Raw genomic sequence first — 14,565 nt, forward strand, 5'->3', positions numbered from 1 at the left:
TTGTTTAAAAAAATCTTATTTTTTAATACAATCGGCTATTAATAATAACAATAATATAAATTTGATTAAAAAAATCATGGTATTTGAAAAATTTTACCTGATAAACGATTTGATTTGGCAGGACTTTTCGTTTTCTCAGAAGAAATCCTTTTCGGGTATCCTATTTGTGAAACAAGAAGTTTTATCGAGTTGAAATATATAAATAAATCTGTTTTTATTTTTTAGTATTGAGTGATTTTTCTCATACTTAGTAAAATTCAGTTGTAAGTTACACCTTTCTGGAAAGTTGAAGGTTCAATCCTCAGTGTGGGTAACACTCAAAATAAAATTGTGAATTACTTAGGACGTCTACCCTGTCTCATTGCTGACAAAATGAGAGCATCCTTGTGAATTAAATAAAGGATTATGTTTGAAATTCTGTGCAGATTCCCAAGTTCGATAGAAAGATTCCTAACTTCAACACAATACATCTGAAGAAAGTAGTAGATTACATTCACTGAAATATTGTGAAAATAACACTCAAGATGAGAACAGAAGTCCGAAGAATCCAAATAACATAAATGATCAATCCTCATCTCCAAAATTCAGAAACATTTTGTGATTTGTTTAAATTCATGAGAAAACAATTTCAGGGCGTGATTGATAAATGGTAAAAATAAAAAAAAATAAAAATAAAAAATTTTAAATCGAAATTACGCCCCATCCCCCTCCTTCCAAACCCAGTGTGAAGTTTAACAGAACGATCCACTTGTGCTGTCTCTAGATTAATGTTTTGTTTGTAGAATACACTGTGTTTTGGTATTTGGCGCTTACAAATCATAATGTTGAAATATCAAAGCATTAACCCTAGACTAGTCCCTTTCTAAATCCGTCACCATAAAATAGATCCTAAGTATAAAGTCAAAACGATAGAAAAAAGATTGTTATAGCTAGAGTAACAATGTAATAACGATTACATATAATTAAGATAATTCATTTCTTATTCATGCTCTACATAACTTAAAAATTAAAATAAGGAAGATTCCCTTACATACAGGTGATTCTTTTAGGCAAAGCGATGCCATGGAAGAGATGCCAAGCCATTTTGACATTCGACTTTGAAGAGATCAGGTCGCTTCATTCATCGTTTGTCCACCTTTGTCAGTCATCTAAATGTAGTAGCAGTTTTTCTTTAGCTCCTAAAAGTGCTAAGGAGTCGAGAAGCCAGAACTTTTATATATATTTTAGATTGAATGCAAGATTTAAGCATAAAGTAACTTATAGCTTTGTTTTTAATAGGAATCTATTCAATATTTCTCAACATTTTACTTCTTTATTTTGGCAGTCAGATTTCCTGATTCCACATGATTTTGAAGAAAACATTTTTGTATGGCACGCTGTCATGTCTACCCCCTATCTTTTTCTATATATTCTTTTATTTGCTTGCATGTTTTTTTGTTTTTTTTATATAAAATATTGTATCTTTTACTAAATAAAATATGCTTAAATATATTTTAATTTGTCCAGATTTCATATATATATATTATCATCTTAGCAAAACTAACCCCTTTAGTGACACGCAATATATGTTCCATTCTGATAGATCTACAGCAGATGTGCTTAGTTATATTTCATAGGATTAGCGAATCTCTTGACAGAGGCTACTTTTCAAGGGCAATTACTCTTGACATATCAAAGGCCTTTGATAGAGTATGGCATAAAGGTTTACTTCACAAGATCGCCAGCTACGGTATAGCTGGAAATGTCTTCTCAATTATTAAATTATTTCTCTCTGATAGGTTCATAAGAGTAGTAGTTGATGGGCAGAAATCAGAAGCTCTTAGTATTAATGCTGAAGTCCCTCAGGGGTCCATCCTGGGCCCAATTCTCTTCCTGATCTATATTAATGATCTTCCAAATCACATCCTTACATCATTCGTAGACATCTATGCTGATGACACTACTATCTATGGTAGCACATCTAAGACCATAAACGACCAAGTTCTCTCTGATTCTCTCTCCTCTGATCTAAAGCAAGTGGTACAATGGGAAAAGAGGTGGCCTGTTACTTTTAATGCCTCTAAAACCAAGCTTTTATCTTTACATCATCAACGCTCTGATCCCCATCTGGCATCAATTGAAATGAATGGCTCTCGTCTTGGGAAAGCCTCATGTTTTGACAAGCTTCTGGACTTGATCTTTACTCCTGATCTTAAATGGAACTCGTATATTAAATCTGTTGCTAAGGGCGCTGGAAAAATGGTGGGATCCTTCTATCGATCCAGTAGATACCTCACTGCTAATGCAATTCTCTATCTATATAAGAGCCAAGTACATTCAAGGATGGAGTACTGTTGCCACATCTGGGCAGGACCTGCTAGAAAGGACTTATCCTGCCTTGATAGAGTTCAAAATAGACTTCATAGCCTTGTGGGGGATGTCCTTTTCTCTTCCCTGCAACCTCTTTCTCACAGAAGAGATATTGCGAGTTTGTCTCTGCTTTATCGTTATTTTCATAGCAGGTGCTTGGCTGAGCTCCATTCTATGGTCCTCCCTCGCCAAACTTTCACAAGAAACACCCGTCTAGCAGAAAACACTATTACTAATTCTCCCCACTCTTTATCTGTGCCTAAACCTAAGCGTAGATTCCATGAGCAAAGCTTCTTTCTTAGAACTGCACGCCTATGGAATTGTCTTCCGTTTTTCTGCTTTCCAGCTGACTACAATACGGTTGTCTTCAAGTTTAACGTAAACAAGTTTCTGATGAGCCGTTCCATATAAGTTAACAAATTTACCGAATCTCCATTACTAACGGTTACTATATTGTCCAATTTCTACTGTACACTCTGTAACCCCTATCCTCGAGTGGCCTCTTGGCCTTGATAAGTGGTGATCCCTATGTAAAAAAAAAATCATAAAGTCATTATTTCAAAAGTAAAAAAAAATGTATTTAGGTGTCATCAGCTAGAATCGAAACCGAAACTGCAGCATTCAAAGCTGTTGACATTACTACTGTACCAACATGACACGCATACAAATTCAGTAAAAATTAAAAATCCAAAATAAATTAAGATGTACAAAATGTATAACAATTTTTTTTAATTTCGACCCTTTAAAAACTGTTTTAACTGGCTAAAGTCCCATAAAAGAATGGTGTGTAAAAAATCTGATCTGCAACTTTTTGTTTCAGAAAAGAGATAGGGCTATAAAATATGGAGGCAGACGGTCACGTAGCCTTTTATACATTAGATTTCAACATACATTTTTGTCAATGTATTTATATCTTTTTCTTGATTGCAGTTTTCACAGCTGCATCATGCATTGGAATAAAAGTATTCTATAAACATAATTCATGCAATTGTTAGTTCTCTCGTGCAAAGCAAGACGCTTAGGAATTATACCCGTTTCTGGACCATTCTACTCTTTAGAACAGTTAAAAAAAAAAAAAAAAGTTTTGCAATCTCCTTCTATCGATTATATAAATCTCAAAGTTTGTGTGTGTGCGTATGTCCGGCAAAAACTTTAGACAGATGCAACAAACATTGACAAAATTGGTATAGTTAGAAAGATCGGTCTCTCTGATGACAAATATCCCAAAATTGGCCAAAAACATTAATTCTGTGCTCTACTGAGCCTGTGTCAACTGAGCCGTTTTTTTTCAAGGTGGGGTCAGTTTTTGCGCTGATATTTTTGCAAAGTCATTATACACCTTACAATGACTAAGCTTATTTCGAACGCTCGCGACGTCGTAAGTCGCCATGGGCGCAACAGCTGAACAGTTAAATTTTTTTTTCACCTACTTTTCCTCTTACACGTTACAGGTTTGAGCCTTCCTGCCTACTACTTATTTTTTAATTTTTTTTAACACCTCTCTCCATCCAGGCTTGTTACTGCATCTAATTTTTTTTTGTGCTCATTGCTATTTAAAAAATTTTTTTTATACACCATGGGGTTGTTCAATATCCTTACTACACCACCTCTCTACACCCAGGCAATGCCACGTACCCCTGCTAGTATAAGATAAATTTCAAGAGGGGAATTTTCATGTTGAAAGTTAGTTAAAAAAAAAAAAAAAAAAAAAAAAAAAAAAAAGATTGCTTACTCTACCACTATTCCTAGATTTGTGTGGTAAACCTCTAAAAAACACTTTCTTAACTCTAAATTCAGGTGGACCCCCCCCTCCATCACCCCAAAATACCTCCGATGACAGGCTCCCCTCCACACACATAAAACCTTGTAAAAATCACAATCTAAAAAAGACCCCCCCCCTAATTTATTAACTACCCTAAAATACTAGAATGGCTCAGAAATGGGGAATCATTTCATGTTAAATCCATACGTGAAACTTATCCCTACGCTAAAACAAAGGTTTTTTTTTTTTTTGCTTCAAGTTTTTCAAAGTATTCATACATAATCGCCCAAGTAGAATATGATATTTGGGGTGGGTGGGAGAATGAGTGATTTGCTGAAGGGCGTTAATCTACAATATCTTTTTTATTTTCAATATAGACTGATATACTTTAACTTCATTTTTGCTTTTAAATTTATTAAAATCCATTAAAATGAGCTTTTTGTGTAAAAAAAAGTATTCAATTTTGAAGAGGGTGTAAATAAAAGTTTAAAATATTAAGATGTTTGGTCCAAGATATAAACAAGAAAACTACATGTCTATTAGCAAGAGAAAGAACCCAGTGTGTACGTGTTTGTGTTGGGGGTGGGGATAATTCTTTGATGAAACAAATATCCTTTACCTCCCTTCCCCATTGTGAATCAGTTGAAGTATGGAGAATTAACATTTCCAGAAAAAGGGAAGTAGGACAAAATTAGACTAGATGGAGAAAAAGAAAAAAAAAAAAAAAAAAAACAGGAGACAGAGAAAAAAAAAAAAAATCAAATGAAGGCAAAAATAAGATTTGTTATAAAAAAATAGAAACAAAAAGGCAAATTCAAGTGGAAATCCCACTTCTCTGAATTACAAAAAACAAAACAAAAAACAAACAAAAAACAAAAAACCAAACAAACAAAAACAGAATTCTGCTAAAAAGCAGATATCTAACAATTCTGCAACTTAAAGGTAAATGAAAGCAAAAATAAATTTTTTTAATAATATTTTATGAGTTCATTTTAAGGTTAAATGCTGTCTTAGAATTTTTAAGAAATTAAAAAATGACAAAAATATTTTCAAGTAGTATAATAAATATCCTTCAGAGAATATTACCGACATTTCAAATTGTTACAAGCGTGATTAAGCCTTTTTTAACTAAAAGGTCTGACAACTAGTAATTATTTCTAACTAGTAAAAAAAAAAATTACCCTATATTGTTCAGTCTCTCCAGTCCCAAAACCAACTAAAATGACCTCCAGTAGAGAGGCATAGCAAATCTGATTCTTTGAGATGTTGAAGTCATCATAAATATCATACATCAGCTCTTCTGACTGGCTAAAACATTTTAACTTTGGAAGTTGTTAGTTGTGTAGCACTTTACTTTTAAGGGTTTTTTTTTTGTGATCAAGTTACTGGTTATGCTTATCTTATGTTGAAAAACTAAGTCTTTGATGACTTACACTTAACTTTCTTCAGGATGTACTTTTTGATTAAGTTAGAAAGTTTTGAGGCTATAAATGCAAGGCCATCCCTATAACATGTCAGAAGATTCAACATTTAGGTTCTTTTACTTGAGACAGGATTTCAAGTCAGCCGGAAAATGTCTGCTAAAACTTCACTCTCCTTGTTTGGGAACATTTCATTCTGCAATGGGATTCTAATCCATTACATTTAGTTCAGCTAAAATTTTGTATTCTTCTATAATATAAATCTCACCTGTCTGTTTAAATGTATGTATGTATGTATGTATGTCTCACAAAAACTTTCAACAGAGGCGATGAATCCTGATAAGATCGGTATCATTTTGAAGCTTGCCATCTCGAACGACAAATATTGAAAAATTGGCCACAAATAATTCCTTCACCCTAGACTTGGTCGTTTTGTTACAAGGAAGGGTCAATTTTTTTCGCCGACATTTTAGCAAGTCATCGTCACCGTTGGATTGTCTTCAGTTAATTTCAACACTTTTGATGTCTGGTTACGTTATGAAGACATCAGCTAAGACGTCAGATTTTCTTTCACTTTCTTTTCCACCTTTGCATCACGGGTTCAAACCTGCCTACTACCACTTTTTTTTGTTCCACACACACACACACACACCTCCAAACACCCAGGCGATGCCGGGCAACCAGGCTAGTATATTATAAAGGACATTTGTATTACAAGTTTCTGAGTATACTGTAAAATGTCAAAATTGAATTTCATTGAGAACTGTTTTTTTGTTTTTGCTAATATTTAAAAAAAAAAAAAAAAAAAAAAAAATGAAAACAGAAGTTCATACTTTTTTGTGAAATTATACTTTTAAACTGATTATTTTTGTAAGTGTATTTGAAAACTGTCTTCCTTAAAAGTTTTTCTCTAAAACTGGCTCTCCCCAAAAATCAACTCCTAAAATTAAAACCCTTAAAAAGGAACCTCGAAAATTTTAATATTTAAAGATGTTTACCTGATAAACGATTTGATTTGGCAGGAATTTTAAATTTTTCAGCAGATATCCTTTTGGGGTATTCTATTTGAGAAACAAGAAGGTTTACTAAATTGAAACTGATATTAATAAAATAAATCTGTGTTTCAAGTCATGGAAAAAAACAAAAAGAAAAAAAAAGAGATTAAAAAAAAAGAAAGATATTTTATTCCTTATTTAAAGAGAGTTAATTAGTGAAGTAAAAGTAAGAAATTATAGTCAAGTAATAAACATTTGCTACTAAATAATTACTGACTTTTTAAATTATTACAGGCATGAAATTAATACTGATTAATAGTTCTGTGAATGAAATGTGTCATCATTTCAAGAATTCCATTGATTCAAATTGTTTCTTTTTATTTGCTCTTCCTGAGTTACATTTTCCTACTTAGCCTAAATTATATCACAGATAGGTATTAGATTTTTGTTTTGTCCATAAGTTTGGTAATAGGAACATCTGTAATATTTTTAAAGACTTTTTCAAAGGATGACCAGTAGAATAATGGATAGTTTCATATGCAATAACTGATAAAAAACTAAAAGTACTTTATTTTAATTAAAATATCATTGTAGTATATAAAAAATACTAAAACAAAAAAACAAAACAAAACAAAAAAAACTACCTTGGTTAAAAGCCATTAGGGAATCTTCTGAGGCAAGGGGTCCACTTGTCCGTCGCTCTAAAGTAATTTAGGGAAAAATTAATAAAACAATATATTTCTTTTAAAATGATCATATTTTTTTTTATAATCATTGTGACTCAAATCAACCATCTGATTATTTTTAACAAAAAAAATTCAATAAAATTACTTGAATGGTATTACCAGAAGTATAAATATGAATTTTGTCCTTTATAAAACAATAAATCATATCACACAAACTGCTATTATCTGGCAAGTAGTGATCCAGTTTTGAACTAGGGTTATACAGTAGGTTTTATGTTGTTAAACTTTCAGAATTTTTTTAGATGAGGATTGATAATTAATATTATTTGGACTAGTATTTTCATCTTTGTTGTTATTTTATGTTCGTTGTGATAAATAAATTTGCAAAGAGTAAAGAGGGCATCAACAATGAGCTCATGAGAAAGACTGAGAATAGGGAAGAATGAACAGCCATGATCGTCAATGTCTGCAAGACCACTTGAAGAAGAAAGTAGTAAATAAACAATTTTATAAAAAGATTATTTTATAGAAAGTAATACAATGCTGATGAGAATTGTAGTCCGAGTAAGCCATATAAATTTTCATTTTAGGGATTTATCAAGATGTTGTTATTCCTTACTTGAAATATATGTTGAAGTAAATCTAGAATCTGATAAAAGATGGAGGGTTATATGTAAAAAAAAAAAGAAAATGACAAAGAAAACATCAGAATAAAAAATCAATCTGTGAAAATATTAATCTTTCTACAAACTCAATTATACATGAATCTACCAGATATAATTATTAAATGAGAAACTAAAGAAAAATATTCAACTTTTTAAAGTTGGAAATACTTAAAACCTTTTATTCATTTATTGAAATATTTTTCAGTTGAATCTGAAATTAAATCATTAGTTATGATTTATTTACCTCTTCATCAGGAGGTTAAACACAAGCACAGGTGAGGTTTTGAAAAAAAAAAGTGCACTAGAAGTGCACTCTGGTATATAAAAACAAAATACCTAAGTAGTCCTGTTAGCATTTCACAGTAGGGGCACTTCAGGTGATTAGCAATAAACTAACCTCTTCTCAAAGAGAAAAGATAAAGCCTGGGAAGGTGGATCTCCTAGGACTAAACAGAAACATACCTAAGCTCGACAGAAGAAAGGCAAATGTTGATTGATAGTCAAGGACGTATCATCAACTGATATGAACAACACTTGAAAGGGGGAAAAGTAAAGCTTGGGTGTGCCAAGTTCGAATTCAGTTTGTTCCACAGAAAGACTTTCATCAAACTATCACCTGACCTTGATCTACTGTTACGGATTCACTGCTTCCAGTTGTTCAAATTGCGTTTATCCAGTTTATATAATCATTAACATCTACTTTTGTTGCTGGTACAAGATACATAAACACTGACAAGTAAAACCACAACACAGTTGATCTATATAAAAAAAAATATAGTGTTTTTATTTCACACTGATAAATCAGCTTTTGATTATAAGTTATTGCTGGTTTTTTGACATTTCTGAAACCGTGCGAGGTGGGTGCATGGTTGGGTTGGATGTTGGGCGGTGAAGAAATGTAATAGCCTCACTTCTTTCTGACCGACTGTCCACTTTCTTTTGTGATGGATTTATTTATATAAACATTATTTTCCTATAGGAATGTTTAATATTTCCTATTGTCTATTGTTTCAATACTTTGACCGATATCCTCTCACATATTTTTTGAGTCAAATTATGCATTCCATTAAACAATAAAAAATACTAAAACATTTCAAATAAGTCCCGCATTCTTCACATGGAATCCATTTGCGCATGTGGAACCCATCGAATGTTTTCTTCCCTGGTATTTGAAATAGAAAGAGTAAAAAAGCTGCAAGTTATATTTATCTTTCTATAAAAACAGGAAAATTCCAATTTTTTTTATAAATTAAACAGAAAAATATATTTTTTGCTCTTAATTTAAAATTCACATTTTTTTTTTTTTCCATTTGGTGAGAATAACAAAATATTTTGTTTTATGCTTGAATACATATTTTAAAGATATTAAGAAATGTCTTCAAATATTCATGATTTACATTTCTGCATAATTAATTTGTTTCTCGATCTAAGAAACTTTATGGACCATACATCAAAATGATATGTGATGTCATCTACAACATATTGTAATGAAACCAGGTAACAAAATGTTGTATGGTTGCCATCCACGCACATCTGCAGTTGTTAAATGTCAACTTTTGATGCAGGCTGGATATATGCCATACCAATGGCATTCACCCTAGACGGATTGAACCAGCTTCCCTTGTAGAAAGTTTCATGGGAATATTAAGTTCACAAACGGACCCCAGTTGCACGTATATCTCAGTTAAGGGAGGTAACAACGTTAGGTTTTTGCAGTTCTTGCAGGAAGGTGTTAGGGCTTCTGGCTACAATGAATGAGAGAGTATGCATGAATTTCATGTACATTTCATCATCAATTGATGGATGACCCCATTTGTTTAATGTAGTAATTTTCAAATATTAATCTTTTCTTTATATATTTTAATAATATTTCTATACAAACTCACTGCTTTTAGAAAAGATAAAATATTACCTTCATTTTTTTTTTTTTTAAAACAATTCCTTCATATTGCTTGCATTGTTGGTAGGTTGTTTTACTTTGTTTAGTTCAGCCATTTTGGTAGAAATCCTCTATGTATTCAAGTTTTTAATATCTTATATAATGTACTTGTAAAAGCTATGACTCTGGTCAGGTTTAGCAGGTTTCTTCCAGAGCAAATTTAGTGTCTTTGATCATCACATTTTTGTCAATCCTGAGCTAGGTCACTCATAGTTAGTCAATCCCAATTCCATAGTTGAAGACTGATTATTTCTGAGAGTGATATTGCTGTTATGATTTATGCTATGATCTTTTGTCGCATAGGTCTTTAGCTGCCCACCAGCACATCTGTACCAACCAGATAAAGAAGGAAAGGGAGAGAGACCTTATGGATGATCTCTCTCTCTCTCTCCACGTGTCGAGCTACATGTCTAAACCATCAGATATAAAAGTTCTTAACATTTTTGAAAAATTATTGATGGTGTAAATGGATGTGTATACTACCAAATGCAGTTTCGTACCATATGCAGGAAATATTCTATTTAACCCGAGATAGGACTGTGACACGGTACTACAATATTGGATCAGATTGAATCTGGGAGTAATGGCATCTTAGGTGTGACTCCACACTCTCCAAGGCTTCCAAATTGAGGCTTCACTACCGGATGAAGACCTCACTGGAAGTATAATATATTTTTTTACAGTATATCTATCATTTATAGATTATTTAATGCCCAAGTTATAATTTGAATTTAAATCTGAGTATTTTCATTTTGAGCACAATACTTTTTATAGACAAATATCTGTTATTTTTACTTACAACAGGAAGTAAGGATTCATACGTTTTGTAAGGATATGAATCATGTAACAGCTAGCAAGTAACGTTATGAAACCATTATTAGTATACTTAATCCTGACAGAGTTATAGATAATAATAATATTGCTTATTTACTAAAATCTAAGTACGGATAAAATAAAACAGAAAATTATGATACTTACTTCTTGGAAGAGTTCCCATACCAGAATCGTGTTTTGTCTGTTCAGGATTTTGATGTGTCACCTTTGGCCCTAATATGAAAAGAAATAGATTTTAACAAATAACAAATTGTCTTCCCCCGTGATCACTACTACTTGAGTAATGGAAAAACAAAGGTCACTAAATGTTGTACATAAGACTTTTAACCAATTGTTTAACATTAAACGATGAAAAACGGCTGCACAAACTGCTCAAACCAAATGTGGAAAAAGCAAAAAATACAATACTTTACTAATAGATTGTGTACTTATTTTTCTTTACCATCATGAAAATGAAAAAGTCAAAATATAATTTCTATAATCTCACTATAAATCAAATTAACACATTTGACTATATCGGGATTCTCAATAGCCTTTTTACACTTTTTCGAACGTTACAATTTTCAAAGTTTTCAATCTTTATTATAACAATTTTATAGCATTTCTATACTTCTATTTTGCTAATTAGTTTCTTCTGAAGAAAAAAGACGGATTTTTGAGACTCCATTCAATAAGGAAATACTCTTTTGCATGTTGTATTCCCTGTTTTTGAACAATAAATTTGGTAAATGTTAATTTGCATAGTTTAACTGCCCCCATATATATATATATATATATATATATATAAAAGTGAAAGTGTCTGTCTGTCTGTCTGTACATTTTCCTACACAATAACTGTCAATTTTCAGTCTACAGACTCGAAATTTGATATACAGAGTACTTAGATTTGGGAAAATCTTTGCAATCCGTTTTCACCCAGAAATTTGACTGTTAAGGGGTCAAAGTTCAACGATTTGACATTTGAGAACTCTACGAAACTCCTTAAACAATTTTGGGTCTAAATACTTGAAATTTTAGATATAGGTTCCTTGGACATGGATCTAACTTAATAACTTGATTTTAGCCCAAAACAATAAATGTTAAGGAGTCATAATAGGGGTCAAAGTTTTTAAAAATTTGACCTCTGCGGTCGCTACCAAATTACTCAGAAAATTTCTGGTGTAAACATTTGAAATTTTACATAAAGGGTATTCAGAGATATGGCAAGCTTTTTAATCGGTTTTGGTCAAAACTTTTAGTTTATAAATGTATGCACGTATGTATGTTTGCATGTCTACCTAAAACTGTCAACAGAGGTGACGGATTTTTACCAGATCAGTATCATTTTGAAGTTCGACTTTTCAGACGACAAATGTTGAAAAATTGGCTAAAAACATTAATATCTTCACCTTCAACTGGGCACTTTTCTACAGGGAGGGGGGAAGGTTTGCTTTTTTCGCCAATATTTTTGAAAGTCAGCCTCTCCTTTCGATTGTCTAGCCTTAATTTAAACCTACGTCACTTCCGGTTTGGCAGTGGTCGTAATAGCAAAGCCGCCAGTTTTTTTCCCCCATTCTTTTCTTCCTTCGCGGTACGGGTTCAAGCCTGTCTTCATACTACCGCTTTTTTTTTTTTTTTTTTTTTTTTTTGCTCAACATACACCTCCAAACACCCGGGCAATGTCGGGTTGAAATACTAGTATATATATATATATATATACTAGCATTTCAACCCGACATTGCCTGCGTGTTAGGGGGTGTACGTTGAGCAAAAAAAAAAAAAAGAAAAAAAAAAAGCGGTCAATTTTTTTTTAACTTTGACCCCTATTATGACCCCTTAACATTTATTGTTTTGGGCTCAAATCAAGTTATTAAGTTAGATCCATGTCCAAGGAACCTATATCTAAAATTTTAAGTTTTTAGACCCAAAATTATCGGAGGAGTTTGGTAGAGTTCTCAGAGATTTTCCCAAATCTCAGTACTCTGTATATCAAATTTCGAGTCTGTAGACTGAAAATTGACAGAGTTATTGCATAGGGAAATGTAGACACACAGACACGTTCACTTATATATATAATTAATCTATAGAATTCACTTCTAAACTAATGAACAAATCCCTATGAATCATGGAATATATATTCTAGGCAATATAGCATATGGATACATTATTTTTTTATAAGCTATACACTTTAGACCCCCCCCACCCCTGTTAAAAAAGATCTATTTTTAAATAAGATATAAAAATTTTAATAGAAAAGAATCGCTCCACATCAAATGTTTAGTTGTATTATGCAATAAAATTTGTATGTGCATGAGCAGCAATATTATGTATGTGTGGAATAAAATCCTAAACTAATGAACTTATCATGGATTAGGTAGCACAGTATGTAATTTGAGCACATTTCTTTTGGTAAATATATATAATAATTTCTGACGAAGACGCATCACAGACCATCTGAAACGTGCCTAAACGATTTCAATGACTTAAAAACATTATTACAATGATCCAAACATAATTCTCAATGAAAAACCAAGACACGGAATAATAAAATAATGTTACAAAATACACATTGTTGGTGACTACTCCCTTATTTAAATATATATATTATATATATATATATTATTTAATAATTATAGTAAATAATTATGTCAGCCCCTTAAAGAAACTTGCTTCTTATCGTTGAGCACTTTCAGTTGAAATGTCGGTCAACTTAGCTCATATGCACAGATTGTCATGATTAGATCACTCTAACTGACATTAAAAACATTATATAAAAAAAGAATAAATATTTAAATTTCAACTGTATTTCTTGCGGTTGATGGTAGCCGAATGGATTAGATCTTTGCTAATGAAGCCAGACATGACTTCTGTTGCCGGGTTCGAATCTCTCGACTGGTTTTAACCGTGACACCCTGAACTAATGATTCCCGAAAGGATGAAACACTAGCGCCTGTACATATTTAACAATTATAATAGTAAAAAAAAAATATATATATATATATATATATATATATATATTGCTTATACTCATCCTGGAACAGGCATTTTATAGTTTTTGTATATGATATATAAAATCTATAAAAAATATTTAGATTATTTTATATTATCACACTTTATCCAGATAGGATATCGTTGAAATATAACTTTCTTCTATAATATCTGTATTGTTATCATCTAACTTGATTGTAGATGAATAAAAAAAAAAAAAATCTCTTTTCAAATCTACCTAAATTATATATGAACAACATTTTGTCTTGACAAAACTAGAAACTGTAAAGGTTTTATGTGTGAAAGTACAAATATTAACAAGTTGCCAATTGGTTACTTTCCATTCCCACTTTTAAATGGAAAAAAAAAATCAATATTGAAAGAAAATGAAGGAAGCATTTGAACAAAAGGTGACTAAGGTAAAATAAATTTGAGAACCACATAAAAATACAAAATAAATAAATAAATAAATAAAAATCAATGATAAATATCATCTATTTTTATTTACTGTTTGTTAAGAAAGCATTAAAAGCAAAAAAATGAGTTAGATGATAACAATATAGATAGAAAACAAGAAATTTATATAAAAACAAATTTTTCTGTAAAACAAAAAAAAAATAACAAAACAAACACTGCAAAACAGAATACAAAACAAAACAAGTAACATTATATAAGGAGAAAGAAATTTATTTTGTTATAAAAACAAGAAAAAAAATGATATAAATAAAAAAAGAAAAGCTAATGCTAAAATAAAAACAATAAAGCAGTGATGCTGATAGGTTTTTAATGCCGCGAATCCCCATCATTCAGTTAGTAATTTGAATTGATGAGAAATTCAGTAAGTAAAACTTTTTAAAGCACTGTGCACTGAGTGTCGATCAAGTTTGGACAGATAGGATGATTGGATATTCGCTTGACGAATCCAGAAGCAGTGTTTGGTAACAGAT

The 14,565-nt window shown here is 31.5% G+C and overlaps 1 protein-coding gene across 19 annotated transcripts in view; it reads right to left on the reverse strand.

Annotated features, from left to right (window-relative positions):
- Nucleotides 1–14,565, reverse strand: part of LOC145255706 (uncharacterized) — a 150,459-nt gene that overhangs the window by 58,781 nt on the left and 77,113 nt on the right. For 9 of the 19 annotated variants that reach the window (XM_080114389.1, XM_080114345.1, XM_080114406.1 and 6 more), the window contains 4 exons: nt 10,796–10,864; nt 7,172–7,228; nt 6,531–6,593; nt 98–160 (listed from right to left, as the gene is read on the reverse strand). In XM_080114389.1, the coding sequence (XP_079970515.1) occupies nt 98–160; nt 6,531–6,593; nt 7,172–7,228; nt 10,796–10,864 (252 nt within the window). The remainder of the gene's footprint in view (nt 1–97; nt 161–6,530; nt 6,594–7,171; nt 7,229–10,795; nt 10,865–14,565) is intronic. The other 10 variants (XM_080114445.1, XM_080114437.1, XM_080114380.1 and 7 more) reach the window with 2 other exon arrangements.

This window comes from Euprymna scolopes, chromosome 3 (assembly GCF_053919585.1).
Source record: "Euprymna scolopes isolate OS-2025 chromosome 3, ASM5391958v1, whole genome shotgun sequence".
Classification (NCBI taxonomy): Eukaryota; Metazoa; Mollusca; class Cephalopoda; order Sepiida; family Sepiolidae; genus Euprymna; species Euprymna scolopes.